The 19854-nt window shown below is 37.0% G+C and overlaps 1 protein-coding gene across 1 annotated transcript in view; it reads left to right on the forward strand.

Annotated features, from left to right (window-relative positions):
* COG5 (component of oligomeric golgi complex 5) overlaps positions 1-19854 on the forward strand; it is a 185545-nt gene that overhangs the window by 114619 nt on the left and 51072 nt on the right. Inside the window, exons 8-10 of the mRNA XM_082280227.1 lie at positions 9133-9298; positions 10388-10500; positions 10595-10672. Of these exons, the coding sequence (XP_082136353.1) occupies positions 9133-9298; positions 10388-10500; positions 10595-10672 (357 nt within the window). The remainder of the gene's footprint in view (positions 1-9132; positions 9299-10387; positions 10501-10594; positions 10673-19854) is intronic.

Consider the following 19854-nt stretch of genomic DNA (forward strand, 5'->3'; position numbering starts at 1 on the left):
TTTTAAATTGGTACTTTCGTGTATCTGTGTCTCTTCAAAACTAAAGCTACTCTGAGGTTCTTTCTGTCCAGATAAGATAGTATGTTATTGTTAAACGCCTCTCCCAGACTGTAATTCTATTTGTGGTTTCTACTGTTGACTGTTGATTGTTAACAGGTTCTGCAATAATGCAATTAGGTGATCCAAGAAGAACATACAAAGCATTAATAAGCCACATCTGCATAGAGCAGAGTGAAAAATATGATTGATTAGCCATGATACTCATCTAAATAAGATAATATAATTCATTTTGCCTCTTTCTCAGGTTAAAAACCTGCTCTGTCTTAATCCTCTCAGAAAAAATCAATGCTTCACCGTGTTCTTGATCTGCTACTCAGTGCCACATGAAATTCTGAGCTATTGTACATTGTTACATTTATGGTAACAAAAGATTTTAAGCTTTGGGTAAGCTTAAATGGCGTAGGGAACTGAATAGTATGTTGCATTAGAAAGGAGAAATCTTGCATCAAAATACTGCAGTTCTTGGGTGATGAATAATGTCGTCTGTGTGGAAGAAGAGGTGCACTCAGCTGCTTATTCTTCTCCTTTGTCACCTCCCTTCTGTCCTTCTGCAGGTAGCACCCCCAGTAAGTTCCCATTTGTGTGAAGGTTTCAGAATGCATTGCTGGCTGACAGCTGAAGTGAGGGGAGGGGACTGCCTTTTTTCAGTGGCGGAACTGGATCCCAGTGCCTGTGCTAGCTGCAGGCAAAGCTAGGCACAGTATTTCTTTTTCTTTAGAGGACTTCAGATTTTTTTCCTTCATAGTAAAGTTTTTGTATGATACAGCTTTGCCCATTTGATTTTATTGGGACTGACCTTTGGTTTTTTTAAAGCCTTAAGATGTAAAATCTACTTCTATAAATGCAGAATCTGTAACAAAAAGAGGTCAGTTTTGTCGTGCTTCTCCCAGTGGACAAATTCACAAGAGGACTTGGAAGACTGAGATTGTTGTCAGGGTGTGGGTAACACTGCCAACACTGAAGAAGTGTTTGGGGTGTATATATGTGCTTGCTCTCTTTCAAGCTGTCCTCAGTGAAACCTGATGAAAATGACTGCACAAGTCCATTGCTGCATTCTCCTGAAACTGTAAAAAGAACTAGGAAGGGAAAGTGGAGCAGAAAGCATGTCTTCTGGCTCATTCCTGAGCAGACTGCTGTGGTAAAGCCTCCTTTGAGCAAGCAGGTGGATTAAGGCATCTCCAGCAGTCCTGCCAACCTACAGTTCACCAAATTATCTGCAAACTTTCCTGTAGGTGTGTGATACAATAAATTTGAACTTTTTATTAAGAAGAAAAAAAACATTTTTAAATTCTATCCAACAGCAAGTCTGACCTTGATGGAGATCTGTCTGTAGTTGAGTATGAAAATATTAGCTGAAAAGACTAAACAGCTTCTTAAAGTTCATTCCTTTTAAATACTTGAGGGCACTTCAGGGCTGTTGACAATATATGCACAGGTTCCAGAAATGAGATGTTGTCACTTGCATGGGTAATTATTATCTTGTTGCAATGACTAGCAGGAGAACAAGAAAACCCAGATGGCTTTTGGTAGATATTTAAATCATTCAGAGCATACCATTTAAAGGATATTTTGTCTGAAATAGGATTTTGGATTTTTTTGTAAAGAGAGAAAAACGTGTTATAACCCTTCAGTAGCTAATTCCTAATGTTAATTGTTAATACTGAATTAAAAGTAAAACTTGACATTTCTGGTTTGTAGTGGCTTTGTTCAACCATCTAACAGGGTGAGCATGTACATAATGACATTGTGAGGAGGAAGAAGAAAACATCTGGTCACAAGCTTTTGTCCAGATATCAAAATTAGTAATGAGATTTTGTGTCCTTATATTTCTCTTCTTCAGTAATGGGACTTGAATCGGCAGGTGCAAGTTGGGGTAGCACAAGGACAGGAGAGGTGCTGCAATCTCACCTTCTGCTCCCTAAACTTCATCAGAAAGGGCCAGCTGTGTTTTTAATAGAGAAGCCACATCTTCAGATGTGAACTGGTTTGTTATCAGTACGGGGTTTAGAGATTGGTCAAATTGTGTAAGAGATGAGAGAAGCATTTTAAAAAGCTTGATTTGGCTCAGAAGCCCCCATTTCCATGTTGCCCAACTAGTTTTCTAAATTTGGTATTGTTTCTACTCTGACTTTATACTCTCCCTACACTCAAATAGTGCATTGTAGGATAAAATTTATAATTGTTATGGGCTAGTCAGTCTAGCTGATCTGTCCTCAGAGGTGCCAGATACTTTCTTTGAAATTGCTGTCACGTTGATAGCCTAAGGCTTGGTAAACTTTGGAACATTGCTTGATGTTTCATGAGATAATTCTTCACAACAGTTCCTGATGCCTTTCTGTCCCATTAGCTCTTAGCCATCTGTTGCTTTGATTACACTATTATGGTGAATAAGTGTTTTGGCAAGCTATTTAGCTGTGTTGAAAAATCTTGTTTCTTTGCTTTCTAGTATTTTATTGCTACTGTTTCTTTTTTTTTCCCTCCTCAACCTTTGTAGTGCAAAGCTTCTTGCTATTTCCTTCTTGTTATTCCAAGAAACAAAAGGCTGACCTAGTTTGAGGACATGATGAGGTTTATAACTGTGCTTTGTGGCTGTTCTCCTTTCATGTGAAAGCCCTTCTACCAAAAGGGGTAGTGTATTCCAAACATGGGCTCACAGAAGGTAGATGTTATAATCTAACCATATTTAAATGTTTGGCTTTGGGACTCTTGCCTCTTAAGGCTTAAAATGTTCTTTTCTAATCTAGCCAATGTGTTATGTCAGTATTACCTATTATATTTCTATAGCGAATCATAATATTTTAACCTCTCATTCCTCCCAACACTGCAAAGGCCAAAACAGGAATATCTGGGATATCATTAGGAAGAAGCCTGTACTCTCTGGCTTTACACATTTGACCTTTTCATTTATTGCTCAGGTTTTAGAGATGAACAGAGTAAAAGACAGATGGAGTGATAATGAACACAGAGATGAGCTTCCCTAAGTAGGTTTTTAGGAGTAGTGATACACCAATTAATTTTTTTAGGCATGGACTTTTGGAAACAGAATAAAATACTGTTTTTAGACTGAAACTGAATTTCATTGGCATTTAATTTCTACTTTTAGTTTTTTGTTACTTTTTCTTCAATTAAAATAGCTGAGTTATACCTCAAAGCAAGAATTCCAATGATTCTTAGTCAGTCATTAATTCTGCTCAGTAGGTCATTTTGCCTTGACCGTGACTTAGGTGGCCAACTTTTCTTCACTGTTTACCTGTTTGAGCTCTTTAAATTCAACTGCAGCCTTTCCTGGAATAACTTCTAATTTTTTCACTTCTGGTGTCTGTGAGAGATGACTAAGAACTGGGTAGCTGCAAGTGCTTGCAAAACTTTCTCAGTCACTTGGTCTTCAAGTAGTACTTGTCATTAGGGATGGTAACATTATTTATGGGAAAATTATTTGAAGGAGGCAGCATGTTGTAATGGTAGTGAGCGGGGAGAAGGGGCAAACACTGTAAAGGAGCATCTGGCTGGGGATTTCCAGCCTTACAAAGGGGTCTTTTTTTGACCTTGTAAAGCAGTACTTTGTCTTCTACAAACAAAAGGAGCTGTGTGAAGTAAACTTTAAAAAGTAACTGAAACAGTTCCCAGTATAGAAAATCTTCTGTCAAATGAAGTTAGTTAATACTAAATGCCAGTCAAAGGTACTCAGAAGTATAAGCTGGAAACTGGTTTTGCACTTATTCTGTAAGGACTGCAGTAGCCTTTTATATTCCTCGTCAGAGAATATACGTTAATTTATGAGTTTGGTTATTTCAGTGCGCATCCTGTTCTAGGATTGTTGTATTTTAGTGCTGATTGTTTCTTGATGGTTAGAGAATGTTGTGGTATTCCTTGCTTGCCACATTGTCAGACCACTCTGTTTAAGTGATTCCTGGAATAATTAGTAATTATGGATCTTCCTCCATCTAAGCACCCTATGTAATTATTTTTGAGCTGGGTTACACTTTTACTGCTTGCATATGGGACATGGTAAATGTTTTACATAAGAGGTGAGGATGTGACAGCACACTGAAATCACAGCTAATGAGTAATATCTATCTATCTATCTATCTATCTATCTGTATATGTATAAATATCTGTCTAAAGGCAGTGAAAATTTTCTGTTGGGTTTCTGCCACAGCCTCTCCTGAACAGGGTTATCTGCTCTCTGCAGAATGGTAAAGATTTTCAGAGCCACTGTTCTGATTTTAATCAGCACAATAGAAATGTTCTTGTATACCTTAGTAGCTATGGAACTTAATTTCTAAGTGAGGGGCTAGTCCAAGTTTGACTTCTCTGTATACGGTCCTTCCAAACTGTACTGTAAAAGAGCATTTCCTTAGAGAGGTGTTCTGATTATTGGTGGTGCAGGTCCTTGTGAAATTTAACTGCATGAAAGTTAACAGTTAATTACATTTGTAACACTTCTTTTTCATGAAAGTAGTAGTAATTGCCACAGATAGTATTGACCATAAATATTTTTGCTAATTAACACATTTTCATTTGAGAAGGGAGTTGATAGTCCACACAGGTGAAAACCCTGTGGCATGGGATCTTAGGGACAGACTTGTACTGGATAAAGAAATAATGATGTGAAGTTCCCTAAGACAGAACTGGGTAGAGAAGAACGATCCACATGGTGAATCCTGTACTGAGAGAAGGTGGAGTGTGAATTTGGAAGCTGGGTTTGTAGCACTTGAGCCATTAGTTTTGCTTGTTAACCAAGTTTCTTATTTTTGGTTCAGCCTTATGCCAGGAATCTTCCTGTCACCAAATTAGCTCAGCGTCATCACCACACTCCCTTTGAGGAGCAGATTTGCTCATCCAAGCTGCATTTCTAATGATGAAAAAGATTATTGCTCTTTCCTTAGCGATGCTTTCAGAAAATTATTCTGATAATACTAGTGGCAATCATAAAATAAAAAACTACAATTTTGGACTTTATAAAATAGTTGCAGTATTGGAGTTAACACAACAAACTTGTTTGGTTTCATCCTAGGAGATATTTTCAAAATAGAAATGTAATATATATTTATTTAAGTCTTTAATGACATTTGTATTTAGTCTTCATAGGGTTATTATTTTTGTGGGAAAGAAAGTGACCAAATGGGGTTGTGCTCTGAGAATGACTGTAACTGCCATGCTGGCCTGGACAGCATCTGCTGGGTTATTGAGTCCAGTTGCCTGGTCTTTGAAACAATGGCATGATATAATTGTGAAAAAACCCCCACATTCATACTAATGACTGCATGACACTTACTTCTCTTCTTGTGTATGATTGTCTACAGAACCAAATGGAATGGGATGGGATAAAATAAATCAGAAATTATGTTAATAAAATGAACAGTTTTCATTGATAGAGAAAATGAACAAATGCATCTGGTGTGAACATCTCTTCATAGTTTTCTGCTGAATGAGTATCTTTATGTTTTGCAAAAACATAAAGTGAAATACCCATTCTGTTTTTTTCAGGTGATGACTGGTATCAGCCTTCTGACAAAGCTGTCTAATCTATTGTCTGATGGATGCTGAGAAACTTTGATGTTGAAAAATACTTGTGAGACTTGTTTCATGGTAGAACTAGCTTTTGAGCATGTTGATTTTTCTTCTATTTCCTTCATATGTTGAATTGATGACTCACTGAATCTTCTTAAGCACTTACATTTGTGGAATTTAGTTTCCATCTATCTGTAACATACTATGTTGTGAGTTGCCAGATGGAGGAGTGCTTTGAATGGAGAAGGGTATTATTGGTGGACTTAATGCCATCTCTCCTTAACTCCCTGATTCATTATAATTTTTGCAGTCTGAAGATCACTGTAGTTAATTTTTGAGTAGGTAGTGTTGTTTCCCTACACTTTGTGGGGTCATGTTTTTATTTCACTTGTGTATGCTTGTGTTTATATGTGCTTAGATTACACTGTATTGCTAACATATTACTAAATGCTCTTCTGTTTTTCTTTGACCTCTATGCTCTTGATTGCCATAGCTTCAAGTTTATGGCAAATGTACAATTTTTTTACAGACAGAGATTCTTAGGAGAACACTGAAATTGCTAAGTTTGGATGCCTGCAGTGGCAGACAACTTGGTTATATAATACTGCTGATGAACTCATCAAATTCCATCTCAAAAGTAGTTATATTATTTTCCATATTGTTCCTATTGGATAGCTATTCTGAATATTCTCTGATGTGATTCCATTTTCCTTTGTAGATCACTGTTGGGGTTAGTTCTCTTTAACTTTGAATGCATACTTTCTTCTTGATAAAAATTATGGCAGCTTGTCGAATCTCAGAACTGTTTAGCTTTATGCTTTGTCAGGTAGAAGGAAAATGTTAGGTACAAATCTTATCAATAAAATCTGTTAGTAGTGGCAAATTCTGAAATACTGGTTCTCAACTTTTTGTGCAGTGTGTATTAATGATGAACAGTTTAATTTTGAGATGTCTATACAAGCCTTAAAGTACAATAATTAATTTCTGCACTGCTTTTCAACATTTTCTTTTCACATAATTTTTGTCCCAAGTGGTGCTTCATTTTTTTTTAACATATTGTCTAAACCTAGAAACTAGCTGTGCATAAAAATTTCCATTCTCTTAGGATTAGTCATAAACCAACAATGGACTGTTACATAGCTTGTCTGGGGCATATGAAACAAAAACTGTTTTCTGAGGTGAGAAAATTACTGTATATGAATCAAATAAAAGAATACACTTTGTTCTACATTGTCAGGGATTTGATATGTCTCTAATTCCAGTTATACAAGATGAACACATGAGCTAGAAACCCTCTATCTTGTGGCCTTGTCCACAATTTAAAGCAAATAAGAAATAGGCCACCTGCATAATCTTTGTTCCATTCTGATTTTAATTTTGGTACTAGATTTGGAAGATACTTTGAGTATCAGCAGGTTTCCATAATCATGTATTTTGGTTTGAAACTTCTGACTAAAACCAGTTCTTTAGAAATAAAGCTCAGGCTCTCTTGGAGCATGTTTTAGTGTCTTTCGTGCCCAGTAGATGCAGAGTTAGTTTGCTAAACTGTCATGTGGGAGCTTTAAGATTGATTATTTGCCTGCAATTATTTGTGCCTGTATTGCAAGTTTGTCAGAAAAATAAGTATCTGGCCATTGATTATTTAAGGCTGGATAGTGCCCAGCTCACCTTTTGATGCTGTTCTACTTTTTATGATTTAATATATGAACTTTAGAGCCTGGCTGAAATCTAGTTCAGCGCTCCTATAGTAGTAGTAAGGTATTGATTTTGTATTACTGACTCACTACCTGGTTTCATAATCATGTAAGTATTCTGTAAAAATTAGAACAATTTAGGAAAGGTTGGTAAATGAGGTGTGTCTTTTCTGTCTTTTCTTCCTTTCAGTTTCATTCTCTTTTTCTTCCAGAGTCTTTTCATTCTATTCCCCGTCCTCTTCCCATTTATATTTTCTTTCTCTTGTTCATTCTGTCCCCAAATTCCCTGCTTGCATTATAGTACTCTTCATTTTCTGACATCCCATTAATCTTCCAGTCTTTATGGCTTACTTTCCCACCTCCACAAGCACACCCACAGGATGCTTAGAAATTTTACAGCATACCCAGTTGTCAAAAAATTAAACCTACAAGTCCCAGACCTGTAATACTATGCTGGGAATGCTCATTAACTCCCACACTGTTTGGAAAAAGAAACTGGTATAGTTAGTATAAGGTCTGCAAACCATAATACATGCCTAATATTCCTTTGCTTTCCACTAAACCTGGGAACGCCTCATTGGAGCTGGGAAAGAAGATGGGACCTGGTTTTTTTTGCTTTAACTGTGGTATTGATCTTTATAGAAACCCTAGAAAAAGTGGCATGAATGTGCAGTTATAGGGGTGTGACCTCTGAAATGTTGGGTTTGAGGAGAGCATTGTTTGCCAACAGATCAGAAAACCTGTTGCCATAGGTGGATGTACCAGCAAGTGCATCCTCAGCACAGCAGCTGCACCATGGCCAAAGCCAGAGTGGGCTTTGTACTGGGAAGTGCCTCTGGTCTCGGATGATTCTGTCCAGTCTGACTGCCAGCATTTCTGTCAGACAATGTTCTTTACTGCTGGCACAAGTCACTAAGAAAAATGACAAAAGACTGCATCTCTAATGTGTGTGTGATCAACTGATTGCCCCCTCCACTAATTGCCTGTGAATGCTAATTAAAAAAGCAGTATTCAGTGTATGGATGACAGTGCTTAGTTTCCAAAGGCAATAATTTGAGGCTTTTCTCTTGCTAAATAGCACTCATGCCAGTGTTTAGTGTTGCTAAGTGGAATTATCATCAGATTCAATCTTAATCAGAGGTCTCTTAAATAGTGGACCTGGACAGTTTTTGGATAGTTTTCACTGCTCTGTATTGAGCTTTTTTTTGCCCTTTTTTTTTTTTTTTTTTTTTGCAAGCTTTGGAAATAATCACTGCATTGCTTTGTTTCTTAATTCTGCCGTGAGGAAAATAAAGTTACTGTCAACAATAGAAATAGAAATGTAGAAATACAAGCTTAAATTCTGCAGTAGTCAGTAGCAGGGGCTTGACCTGCTTGCTTCTTATTATCTTTCATTAGTACTTTTTTTAAAGCTTGTATCACATTTAATGAACTATTTGGGACTTAAGTGACAGTACTGTAACAAGCACTGCATGTTAAAACAATATTACTAACTACACCATAGCTGAATAGAGTTGTACTGTAACTAACCCCAGAATTACTGGATCACTTGCTGATAGCCCACCCCAGGTTAGATACTGCCAGCAGGGCTTCCAGTTCCTTTCTTTCCATTCGTCATATTCTGAGGATAGCACCAAAGGGATCTAAGCAAAGCATTGCTCAGAGATCAAAGGAAATCAGTCGTCTCCTTTTACCCTCTGTTCTCTGTTTTGTGGTAAGGATGCCAGTAACTGAAACAAAATGAATTAGCAGACTGAACTTAAAAGATGAACTTGCCCACTAAAATGCTGTCTCATCATGGTTAAAACATCCCAGTAGAACAGCTAAAGATAATCATTATTTTTAAAATATCTTCTTTCTCCAGAATCCTACGCAAGTGGGAACTGCTCTTCAGGTTTTCCATAATCTTGGGACTTTGAAAGATACCATTGCTAATGTGGTGGATGGATACTGCACAGTCCTGGAAGAGAACATAAAAAATGCTTTGGATATCAAAGTATTGACCCAACCATCTCAAACAGTCACAAGAGGTATGATTCTTGTTTTACAGAGAATGGTAACTGGTTATGTTTTTTAGAGGAGTACTGTATGTATAAAATGGAAGAAACTCTCACATCCAAGCCTGTTCTGGAAACATTTCCCTGCTTGCTTTAACCAGTAGAGGGTGGGAGTAGGCATATCTCAGAAATCATTTAATTTGGCTTTGCAAGCCAAAATCGGGACTGTCTGATATTTGGCTCGGACGTTTTCCTTTATTCCTCCCTGCCTCCCCTTCCTAACTTGCACAGAAAGTTGTCCTCATTAGGTTACAACTTTGTGGCATTTTCTTAGCAGTTTCTCATGGAAAGATGACTCCAAATTCTGCTTTCTTTGTATTGGTGGGAGGACTGACTGCAGGTTGAAGTTATTTGCAACCAGTGGAAGAAACCTGCAAGTACATTGTTATGCTTTTGTCAGGTGGAAGTTGTTTCAAAGCAGACTATTCAATATGTAGAAATGTTGCACTATTAAACATTTAGTTTTGAGTTAGGTCAGATACCAGAAGATATTGAGGAGTTGGGTGGGCAGGCAACTTTGAACTTTGGTGATACAAACATTTGATTTTTTTTAAACAAGTCTTGCAACAAGGTGGGGGTCCAGACCCATAATCAGTGGCATAATAAAGAAGTGCATCCTCTTTCAAGGGAAGTGGTTGTTCAGAAGCTTCATGCCCTTCAGCTGGAAGGAATCACTTTTTTTTAGCAATTTGTCTATGCATTTAAGTCCTGAGCTGGTAATACCTTTATTTTTCCCAGATGCTCTTTCTGCCATTTCACTTTGCTATTAAATCCTGCAAAACTGCTCACTGGCATTACTGTGGTGTTTCTGTGGAGGTCTAAATTGGTAGAGCATGTAACAGTCATGAGCATGAAGTATCCCCACTGAACTTCAGAGTTTAGTCAACTTCTCAGTTCAAACATCTGAGGCCATTCACAAAGCTCTGTTCTGAAGGTATTTTAGCCTGCTTTAAAAAAAAAAAAAGTATCTGTCAAAGTGCATAGAGATCTATATTTCTAGTATTTTAATTTTCATGTGTGGAAGCTGAATTGTGCTGCTGTGTATGTTTAAAAACAATTTAGGTGGCCCTGGTAGAGCTGCTATGCCAACACCTGGGAACACAGCAGCTTTTCGAGCAGCCCTCTGGACAAACATGGAGAAACTCATGGATCAGATCTGTGCTGCTTGCGGACAGGTACTCTGCAGCTAATTCCTGTTTGTCTTGTCATGCAATTTTGGATATAAGAATTTAGATGTCACTTTCTCTCTTAATAAATCCTTTCCTACAGGTGCAGCATTTGCAGACAGTATTGGCAAAGAAAAGAGATCCTGTGTCACATGTCTGCTTCATAGAGGAGATAGTTAAGGTAAAGTTTTAATTTAGATGAACATAGTTTAGTAAATCTGTGAAGAAAAATGTGATGAGAGGAGGAGTTTGTTTACAATTTTACAGTTCCATAATTTTTTTAAAATTAAGTTGATGGGAAAGTGTTGAAAGTCAAACTAACATTGAAGGATATATTTGGGGTCTGTGGGTTATATCTTTAGGATGTAAACATGTTCATTTTGTTGTAATTTCTTTTGTTTTCTTTTAAAGGGAGCTGACAAGGCACCACTGTATGGATCATTAATGTCATTCTATAATATGATGTGATTTGAGTAATTAATTAAATCTGTTCGTTTGCATAGGAGAATGTGTCTTCATCTATCATTTTCAGCCATCTGTTTCTCACTTCTTGACAATTTCTCCCTTGAAAAATAATCATGGCTGTTCTTTTGAATACCTATTATTTTCCATTCATTTGCATTTTTTTTAATTCATATTTGGAATAATTTGATTAATGGTCTCCTTCAGTGTTAGGAACAGGATTATGAAACCGTCTCATCTACCTTAGTAAAAGAGAGCAAAAACAAAAGATGTGTTCCTGCTGACATCTCTTGCCAAGTGTATAACTGGATTTTTAATTTACATGGCCTTAATATTTGAAATAACTTGGGGAAGCTCTTCATATGCAAACGTGGTCTTCTCAATATGAAAGCAAATAATGAAGGTTAAATACAGCCTTTATCTGTCTCTTAAGCCCATTTCCAGAAGACGTTGCACAGAGCATCACTTTTCTATGAGGCACTTCAAGCTTCTCTTTTTGTGTTCAAACAAACAAACAAAGCCAACCACAACAACAACAACAAAAAAACAAAACAAAAAAATCCCACAACCCCCCTTAAAAAGTTTTGAAACTTTTAGCATATTTTCTTAATTTAAAAAAGTTCAATATGGCAAAAAATATCTATTGCTGCCTGGGTGGATCAGCCCTTCAGTGGATCAGCAGAAACCTGGAGACAGACCAGAAATGCTGAAAGGCTCAGGAAGTTTGGATGGAAAGGGAGCTTCAAAAAATGATCTTCGAAAAATGATCTTCAAAAAATGAGTGGCTCCCACCCTGTACCCGTGCTTCTCACTTTCACTCTTCCCTCTTGCAAAACATCACTTGAAAAGGAGTTTTTCACCAGCTGAAGAAGGAGCTTTTCCAGTTTTTGAGGTTGATAATTGAGGGAAGCCAAAGAAAATATTTTATCATCCTGGAGACTAAATGACCAGGGAAAATGAATTTCAGTGTAAGCAGGGTAAGGAAAAACTCATTAGAAAATAAAAGACTTATTGGGTTGTCTTATGCTAAGCCTGTTCCATGATCTCTCTGATTACTCTTCCTTCACTTTAAGTTCATATTGCAGGATTGCATCTAAGTGAAAAATTGTATTTCCCAAATAAAATCCATCTATTTACTTTTCCACGGTTATCACTCTTCCAATTACATTGCTCTTTGGTGAGTGTTTTGGTGTAGTATAGTGCCAGGGTGGACATGGTCATTCTCAGTGGGGCAGCTAAGGAGGAGTCGTACATCCTTAGCACATGTTCAGCTAGCAGAACTCTCTCAGCATGACACAGTACTGCTGATGGCACTGATGCTTTACTTCTTGCCTGAAATGGTTCAGTATGCACAGTGTTTTTCTTGGACATTCTCACAGACCATTTGTTCTGGTGTTTCTTGAAAAAGGTGCAGCACCAGGCTGCAGGTGGGTGAGGTCACACCAAAGAGTAGAACTGTTGTTCAGACAAAACCAGGCAAGTACTGCATGCTGCTGAAATTCAGGAGCATATGTACAGATGGCTGTATGGGAGAGTATGAATTGTTTTAGATATAAATAAGAAATTGGTGTTTTGCCATTTACTAATGAAGATTCCATCTCATATTAAACCAAACTGAAACGTGTTTTCTTCAGCAAGTGTTCTGGAGGGGAAGAGAAGTTGGATTTTCTTATTGTATTCAATTTCATTAATAAACTGAGCAAATGAACAAAACAAGCCAAAGGTACTAACATTGTGCCCATTTGCTAGAGCAGCATGCCCACTCCAGAAGATAGGAAAACGAATCATCCACTCTACAGTCTGTGCACTAATTACTGTTACTGATGTCAACATTATTATTATAGTCATCTTCTGCAGCAGCTGCAGTACCACTTTGCCTGTCCATCTGCTTCCTTGTTTTGATTACTGCAGTGCAAGTATCATCCTAGGAAGCATAGGAGAGGAGGAGACCCAGCCTTTTTAAAGCACAAGTCCTTTAATAGCAAGGAAGCTACTTGCCTTTTTTTTTTAAGTCATCATTCCCTTTTTCCGTTGGGGGTTTTTTGTGTCTTTCTCTTCACAGATAGCACAGCCTGCAGTTTTTCTAATTTTGTATTATGATCTCAAACATGTGCTTTCCGGCTTTCTTATTACCTGTTACCTTAATATTTAGTAGTGTTGTATCATGCTGTATCCAAGAATGTAGTTTTAAAAGCACTAGCTAATTAATTAAAGGATTCACAAAAACTCTCTTTTTTAAAAGAACAAAGGAAACAAAACCTGACAGATGAAGAAACTGAGGTACAGAACTTGGAAGATTTTAAATACTGCAGTTCAGCAAGAGGGCAACAACAACACCTGCATCTTTTCTATCCTATGATTTCTCCTACAGAATTCCCTTCCAATTTTTACCAGCTTTAGATGTGGCCAAGAGTTGAGTAACAGACTCAGGCTTACATGAGGATCATGGAAGAATCTGGAGATTAAATTTATACTGCACATTTTTTCCCTTTGCAGGTCTAGATTTTGGTATTTTTCCTTTGTCACAATATGAAATTAATGAAATCTTGAAAAGAAATTATGCGCTCATAGTACCTTCTAAAAGCTTCATTTCATATTAGTCATGAACTATAGATTCATTATTAATTTTTACACATTTAAATTACAGATTTGATTTTTTAACAAATCTATGAACTATTTAAAGGAGAAATACGATTGAATGGACATTTTTTGGGTTTTTTGTAAGAAAAAAAGGCCTTTAATGACTAGATTTTAGTTGAATAGTGCTAAAAGAATTCAGAATTCATGGAGTTCTGATTTCTAGTTTTGGGGAAAATGAATAGAGTTTTCATTGCACATATTTTTTAAAAGGTAGGGTTAATGCTGTCATAATGTTAAGAGTAAAAATTAAAATTACAAATAAGATTTAAATAATGTAAATTTGATATTTTTGTTCACCTAATGACTGGTTATTTATATCACTTCTTTCAATTGCTTCATTCACTTTCAGAGAGCTAATAAGTTACTTCAGTTTATTCTGCTTTATTGCTTCTCTCTTTTAATGTGTAGTGACTAATCCTTCCTCAGCTGTTGTAATGCCTAAACTACAATTGACTTCAGTGTAAATCTCAGCAGAACATATTCTGTGACAGCCACCTTCCTAATTAGAGATAAGAGTCCTTCTTAGCCCCTTGTAAAAGAGTTGAAAATGATCTTTGCTCCTCATCTATTTTGGGTCCTTCACTCCTACGTAGGCGTCAGAGAACAGTTCTGCAAAGAGAAAAGCAGCCTGAAAAGCAGCAAATCATTTTTAGTGGGGGTTTGGGGTGGTCAGTAGAAAGGATGAGCTGGGGTCTCTCCGCTGGGCAGAAAAGTACAGGCAGATCTGTCCTTGCTCGCCTTTGGCTGTCCTGTTTGCAACCAAGGCACATCACAAACCCTGTCGTTTATGTAAGCCTCTGGGTAAAAAAGTGAGCTGAGAGTTGTAGGGAGTGTTATTATGTACTTTGTGGAGGGCTCTTATCATTGCTGCTGCTGATGAATGTTTGGTGAGTAAGCAGGCTTTTTTCCTGAGTTGTCAACACTGGCAATATGAGGTGTTAACGACACAGAAAGAAATGTCCTCAGCATTACATAAGATAAAGAAAATAAATGGAAAATATAGATATTTATTGACAGAGTGTACTTATATTTCACCTTCTTATTTCTCCTCCCTGTCCAAACTTGTTAAAAAATGTTGCTGCTTTGAAATTATTCACATCTATCATCACATATTCACATTCAGTTGACCCAATTAAAAAATAATCCCAAGTGGAAAAAATTGAAAAATAATCTAATTATTGTCTTCTGTGAATTCAGAAAATAGTATGGTTTTCACCAATTATTGCAAGTATATGATTTGTTTTTCAGTATTTTTTGTAGAAGCAGAATTGGATTACTTGCACATCATTTCTGCTGTGATTTCTGTTTGTTATTTAAGCAATAATGAGGTACTTTGTGAAGATCTAAACACAGGTGGATGAGCAGGTTTTTGGTTCCCAAAATATTGAAGATGCTCTTTGTTTCAGATCTACAAATTGCCCTGCTGAATTCACTTGCAGGATTTTTGAGAACTCTTAAAGAGCGAAAAAGATCATAGCAGTTAAAAGTCCCAATTCTCATTTTGGATGGATCTGTGTGCCCAGACAGCCATTCTAAAAGTAATTTGATTCTAATTCACATGGGAGGGTCAGAGCCTGTGCAATGGTTTTCTAATGACACTACGATTTCTCTAGAACTTTAATTCTGTTTCTCTGACAGAAATGTGCAGCTGTGAAGAAAAGGGATGGTGTGGAGGTGGCGTGGGTTAGTAGGTAATAATGACCTTTGTTCTTTTTCACTTCTGGTTTGGTGGTGTTTGTGCAAATTGCAGATCAGTGATGACTGCAAATTATTAAGTCAGTTGGTTTTTAGTCAGCTTGCCATTGGAAAAGAAATACATTTACCAGAAGTGCTGCCTTTTATCATCATTCTTGTCAATCTTACCTTAACAGCTCCAGGCTGAGTGGACATGGTAACAAACCACCCTTTCATCCTTGGAGGGGATATGGAGTAGTCAAGGTGAAAGCATAGTTTGAATTGAAGCTGTACATACTAAATCATTTCTCTGGGTAGAAGAAAGCTGTCAAATCCCTGGGGTAGTTACTGGCTTTTGAATACTAAGTTCATTTATTTTCAGTTGATGCATATCTTGCAGGAATATGGAAAGATTAATTAATGTTTTAAGTAGTTTTGAAGATCTAGGACACTGTTTAATACCTAAGTATTTTTCTTCCTTACAAGTTGGTTTTTCTGAGGAATCGCTTAAGAATTCCAGTATTCTATGGAATGCAGAGTCTTAACTTTATATTCTAGTCAAGAAGGTTTAAAAAAAAAAAAGCAAACCAGCTTTTGTTTTGTCACCTGCATAAAGAGACCTTTTTAAAATGTTGCGCTACTGCTGAAAGTCTAGAAACTATTACACCTTGGATATAAACTGATCAACCCAGTGTAATGAAATTCTGTGCCCTGCAGTAAAACAAAAAAATCAAGGTCATTTTTAAAATCACAGTGTCATTTATTGACATCTCTGCACCTGTAATGTATAACGTAAACAGCATTAGAAATTTAAATTCACTCTTATTTTAAGAAATTTAATCCTGACTACTTTAAGGATATAGAAAAAGGTTATTGAAAATACACTCAGAATTTGTCTTTACTGATTAATTACACTACTGAGGATGATGGCTTTTTGTTCACAGTCTAACATTTGGCAATTGTGTTGCTATAGAAATAGTGCAAATAGATTTCCTTATTTCTGTCCCATAAGATCTTGCCGTATGAAATTGTTAAATCATTTGCATTGTTGCTTTATTGGTGGAAAAAATATTTAGACTGTCCTTTAAATGTCTTCTGTTTTTAGAGCAACATTCGCAAGTCCCGCATTTCTCCATGGCAGAGCGTTTGATTACAGATAGAAAACACTGTATGTATTAGTATGCAAAGCCTGATTTCAGGAGCCTGCAGCAACTGGCTGCATGGTAATATTCACTATATTGTTTTACATTTCAAAGAGGCTTCACAATAAAGATGCTTTTCACATTCTACTCAAAGTATCAAAATTTCTACAGGGAAAAATAAGTTGGAAGTGGTTGTCATGAAGTAGGAGCCAGTTTAGAATCAGTGGGTCAGATTTATTATTTGAATGTTAAAATAGCTATTTTAGACACACAAATATGATAATTCACAGATGGGAAATGATACTCATTAAGTTCTAAATTTACAGTGTAGAGGAAATAGAGACATTTGTAAAAATAAATATATGTCCTTTCAGCATCTTCTTACATTCTTGTCTAATACTGAAGAAGGGGGGTACTTTTATTGTCATTCCTTGAGAGATACCTTGATGATGCTTAATGTCAGATACTAAATAGTTATATTAAGAACAGAGCTAAAGAGATTAATTTCATTTAGTAATAGCAAAGTTAATTAGTAGTTCGATATGGGTTTTTAAAATGAGGTAAGGTGTTTTTATGTTTGAAGAGACTTGAAATCAGTTTTCCAGGCTTTAGCATTAATATTATTGTATAGTAACAGTGAATACAGATCTTCTAATATCTTCCCTCTGATGTTACTGATACTCAGCCCACTACTGTTCAGTGATTTATTAACTTATTAGTAACTGCTAGTGAAAATGGGTTATATTTTTTGAACTGGGAAAACAAATCGTTTTCATGTGAGTGAGAAGGGGTTTAGCACATTAATTGTGTCAGTCTGTAGTTTTTTCTATAATCTTGCAAGCAGGCAACACTGAATCTAAATTTCAAATCTATGCAGTCAATGCATCAATCTGAGTAATAGTGTTGCTTCACACTATTAACAAGTCTGCTTATGTGCTGTAATACCATGCACTAAAGAGAAAAGGACTACTGAAAAAAAAATTAATAGATAAATATAAATTCCCCTCCCCACCCATTCATTCCATACCAGTAAAAGAATACTGATCTAAATCCTTTCCTTACCACCCGTCATTGCATAGAAGATGATTGAGTCTACAGGCTCTCCCAGTTGCACTGTGTTCTGAACCTCAGCTTTTTATCAATGTGGGATTAATCATGAATGGCCCAGTCAAATGGCCAGGCCCAGGAAGTGGTGATCAGTGGTGCAGAGTCTAGCAGTGGGTCAGTGGTGTACCCGCCTCAAGGGGTCAGTACGAGGTCCGGTCCTGTTTTAAGATCTTCATTAGTGATCTGGATGATGGGCCAGAGTGTACCCTCAGCAGGTTTGCTGATGACACTAAACTGGGAATAGTGCCTGATGCTCCAGAGGGTCCTGCTGGCGTCAAGAGGGACCTCAGGAGACTGGAGGAATGATCTGACTGGAGCCTCGTGGAGTTCCTGGGACAGAGAGCAGGATGAACTATCACTGTCCAGATGTCTCCTGGCACTGGCATTAGGCAGTGTTATTAAGCTGCACCAGGGGAAATTCAGGCTGGACACTGAGAAAAAGTTCCTCACAGGAAAAGTGATTGGGCATTGGACAGGGGTGCCCAGGGAGGTGGTGGAGTAGCAGTCCCTGGAGGTGTTTAAAAAGACTGGATATGGCACTCAGTTCCATGGTTTAGTAGACAAGGTGGAGGTCATAGGGTGGACTTGATGATCTCAAAGGTCTTTTCCAACCTAGTTAATTCTGTTGTTCTATTATAGAATCTTAAATGTTTTATCTAATACCTGCTCTATTATGGGAAAGTTGCGCAGAGTTACTGTTTGTGCCGAGTATTGACAATAGTGGCTTTATAGTAATAGTTGAAATGAAATAGTTATATAAAGTGAAAATATTTTTAGTGCATTACTGGTTATGGCTCTGATTCAGCAAAGCACTTAAGCATATTTTTAATTTCACATAAGTAAGATATATAATGGAAGTCGAACAAACTACCTGCATCTATTATTTTAATAAAGATAAACATTGTCCAGTTCACATACACAATAAAGTGAGCCTACTGTTGAAAAAATGCATCGTCATTTGTGGTCTAGCCTGCTGGACATATTTTGTCTGATTTATGGGTATCATTTTCATGAACAAATAATTCCTGTGTGAATAGTATGTGTGACCGAGTACCAAATTTTTGGACAGTATGGAAAAGGGGAAAATTACAGTGGCTGGGCTAGAGTGCAGTCTGATTGTTGTGTTTTTCTATTTTACTCTGCACAGATGCAAGTGGCTACTTAAAAGTAGCTAAGTGTCTATAGTCCATATGTCTGTCAAAAGTATCTTTCCATTCCCCTGGTTGTGGCCAGCTGTCCAGCAGGTGAGAATGACAGAGGGTTGCCCTAATTTATGTTGCTGGGCAGTTGTTCAGTTCATTTCTGAAAATAAAGAATTAACAAGAGGAAGACAGATCTAAACTGTCTTGCACTGCATAAGGGATTGCATAGGGGCTACTAAATCATGTAAGTGCCTGCTCAGCTGTTTGGTTTTGGGGAATAAAGTGGTCACTGGTCACAGGAACAAGAGCAACAGTATTTTTAATTCACAGTTTTTGTTGTTAGATATTAGTTTATATAAGTGTGCTTTAGGCATAGGAGCATTTTCACAACAGATTTTTATTAGGAAATAGCCATTTCTGTGGCTGATCTTACTTCCCCACCATTTCGTAGTAGTACAAAGTATGATTTATGTTCAGATTTTCTGTGCTGTGAGATCAAAATAAAGTTGCGAACAGACAGTATCGTTAATTCAAAAATTGCTGAGTGAAATGGATCTGGTTTGGGGGGAAAGTTCTGTTTTGCCATTATAGTCTTACAATTGCTTGCAATTAATGTTCATAGATTTAATTTGGTTGTATTTCATGATGGAGAAAATATGTATATGTCAACCTGAATCTTGCCTACCATGAGTTTTAAATGCCATCAATTACAGTTAAGATTCTTTTGTTGAAGAAAGAATGTATCGCATGACAAGAGGAAATAACATTATATTTTATGCTAATGTGCAATAATTTCCTTCTGGGAGACTTTCAATTATGTACGGGTGTTTTATGTAGGCTTTCTATGTACGCAGTATGCACCTGAGGCAGCTTTGTGCCAGATAACAACGCCTCAGCTTCCAAAGGTTTATGTGTTCTCTGTGTTGTTAAACACATACTCGGGAGGGGGGCAGTATGACAGAACGGTGACCTTTTTCCAGTGTTGTTGGTTATGGCATAGGAAGCTGTTGGAAAATGATTGCTACAGAGCTGAAAAGATAATCGGATGCAGTTCATTACTCATCTTGTCAGCTGCTCCTGCTACAAGGGATTGTATCACAAGATGTTAATCTGCTTGTGACTAGATTTCAAAGCAAGCATTTTTATTTTGGAGGGGGTGTAAGTAATTTAACATCTTTCAATTTTATTTCATTTTC

This window comes from Coloeus monedula, assembly GCF_965178545.1.
Source record: "Coloeus monedula genome assembly, chromosome: 4".
Classification (NCBI taxonomy): domain Eukaryota; kingdom Metazoa; phylum Chordata; class Aves; order Passeriformes; family Corvidae; genus Coloeus; species Coloeus monedula.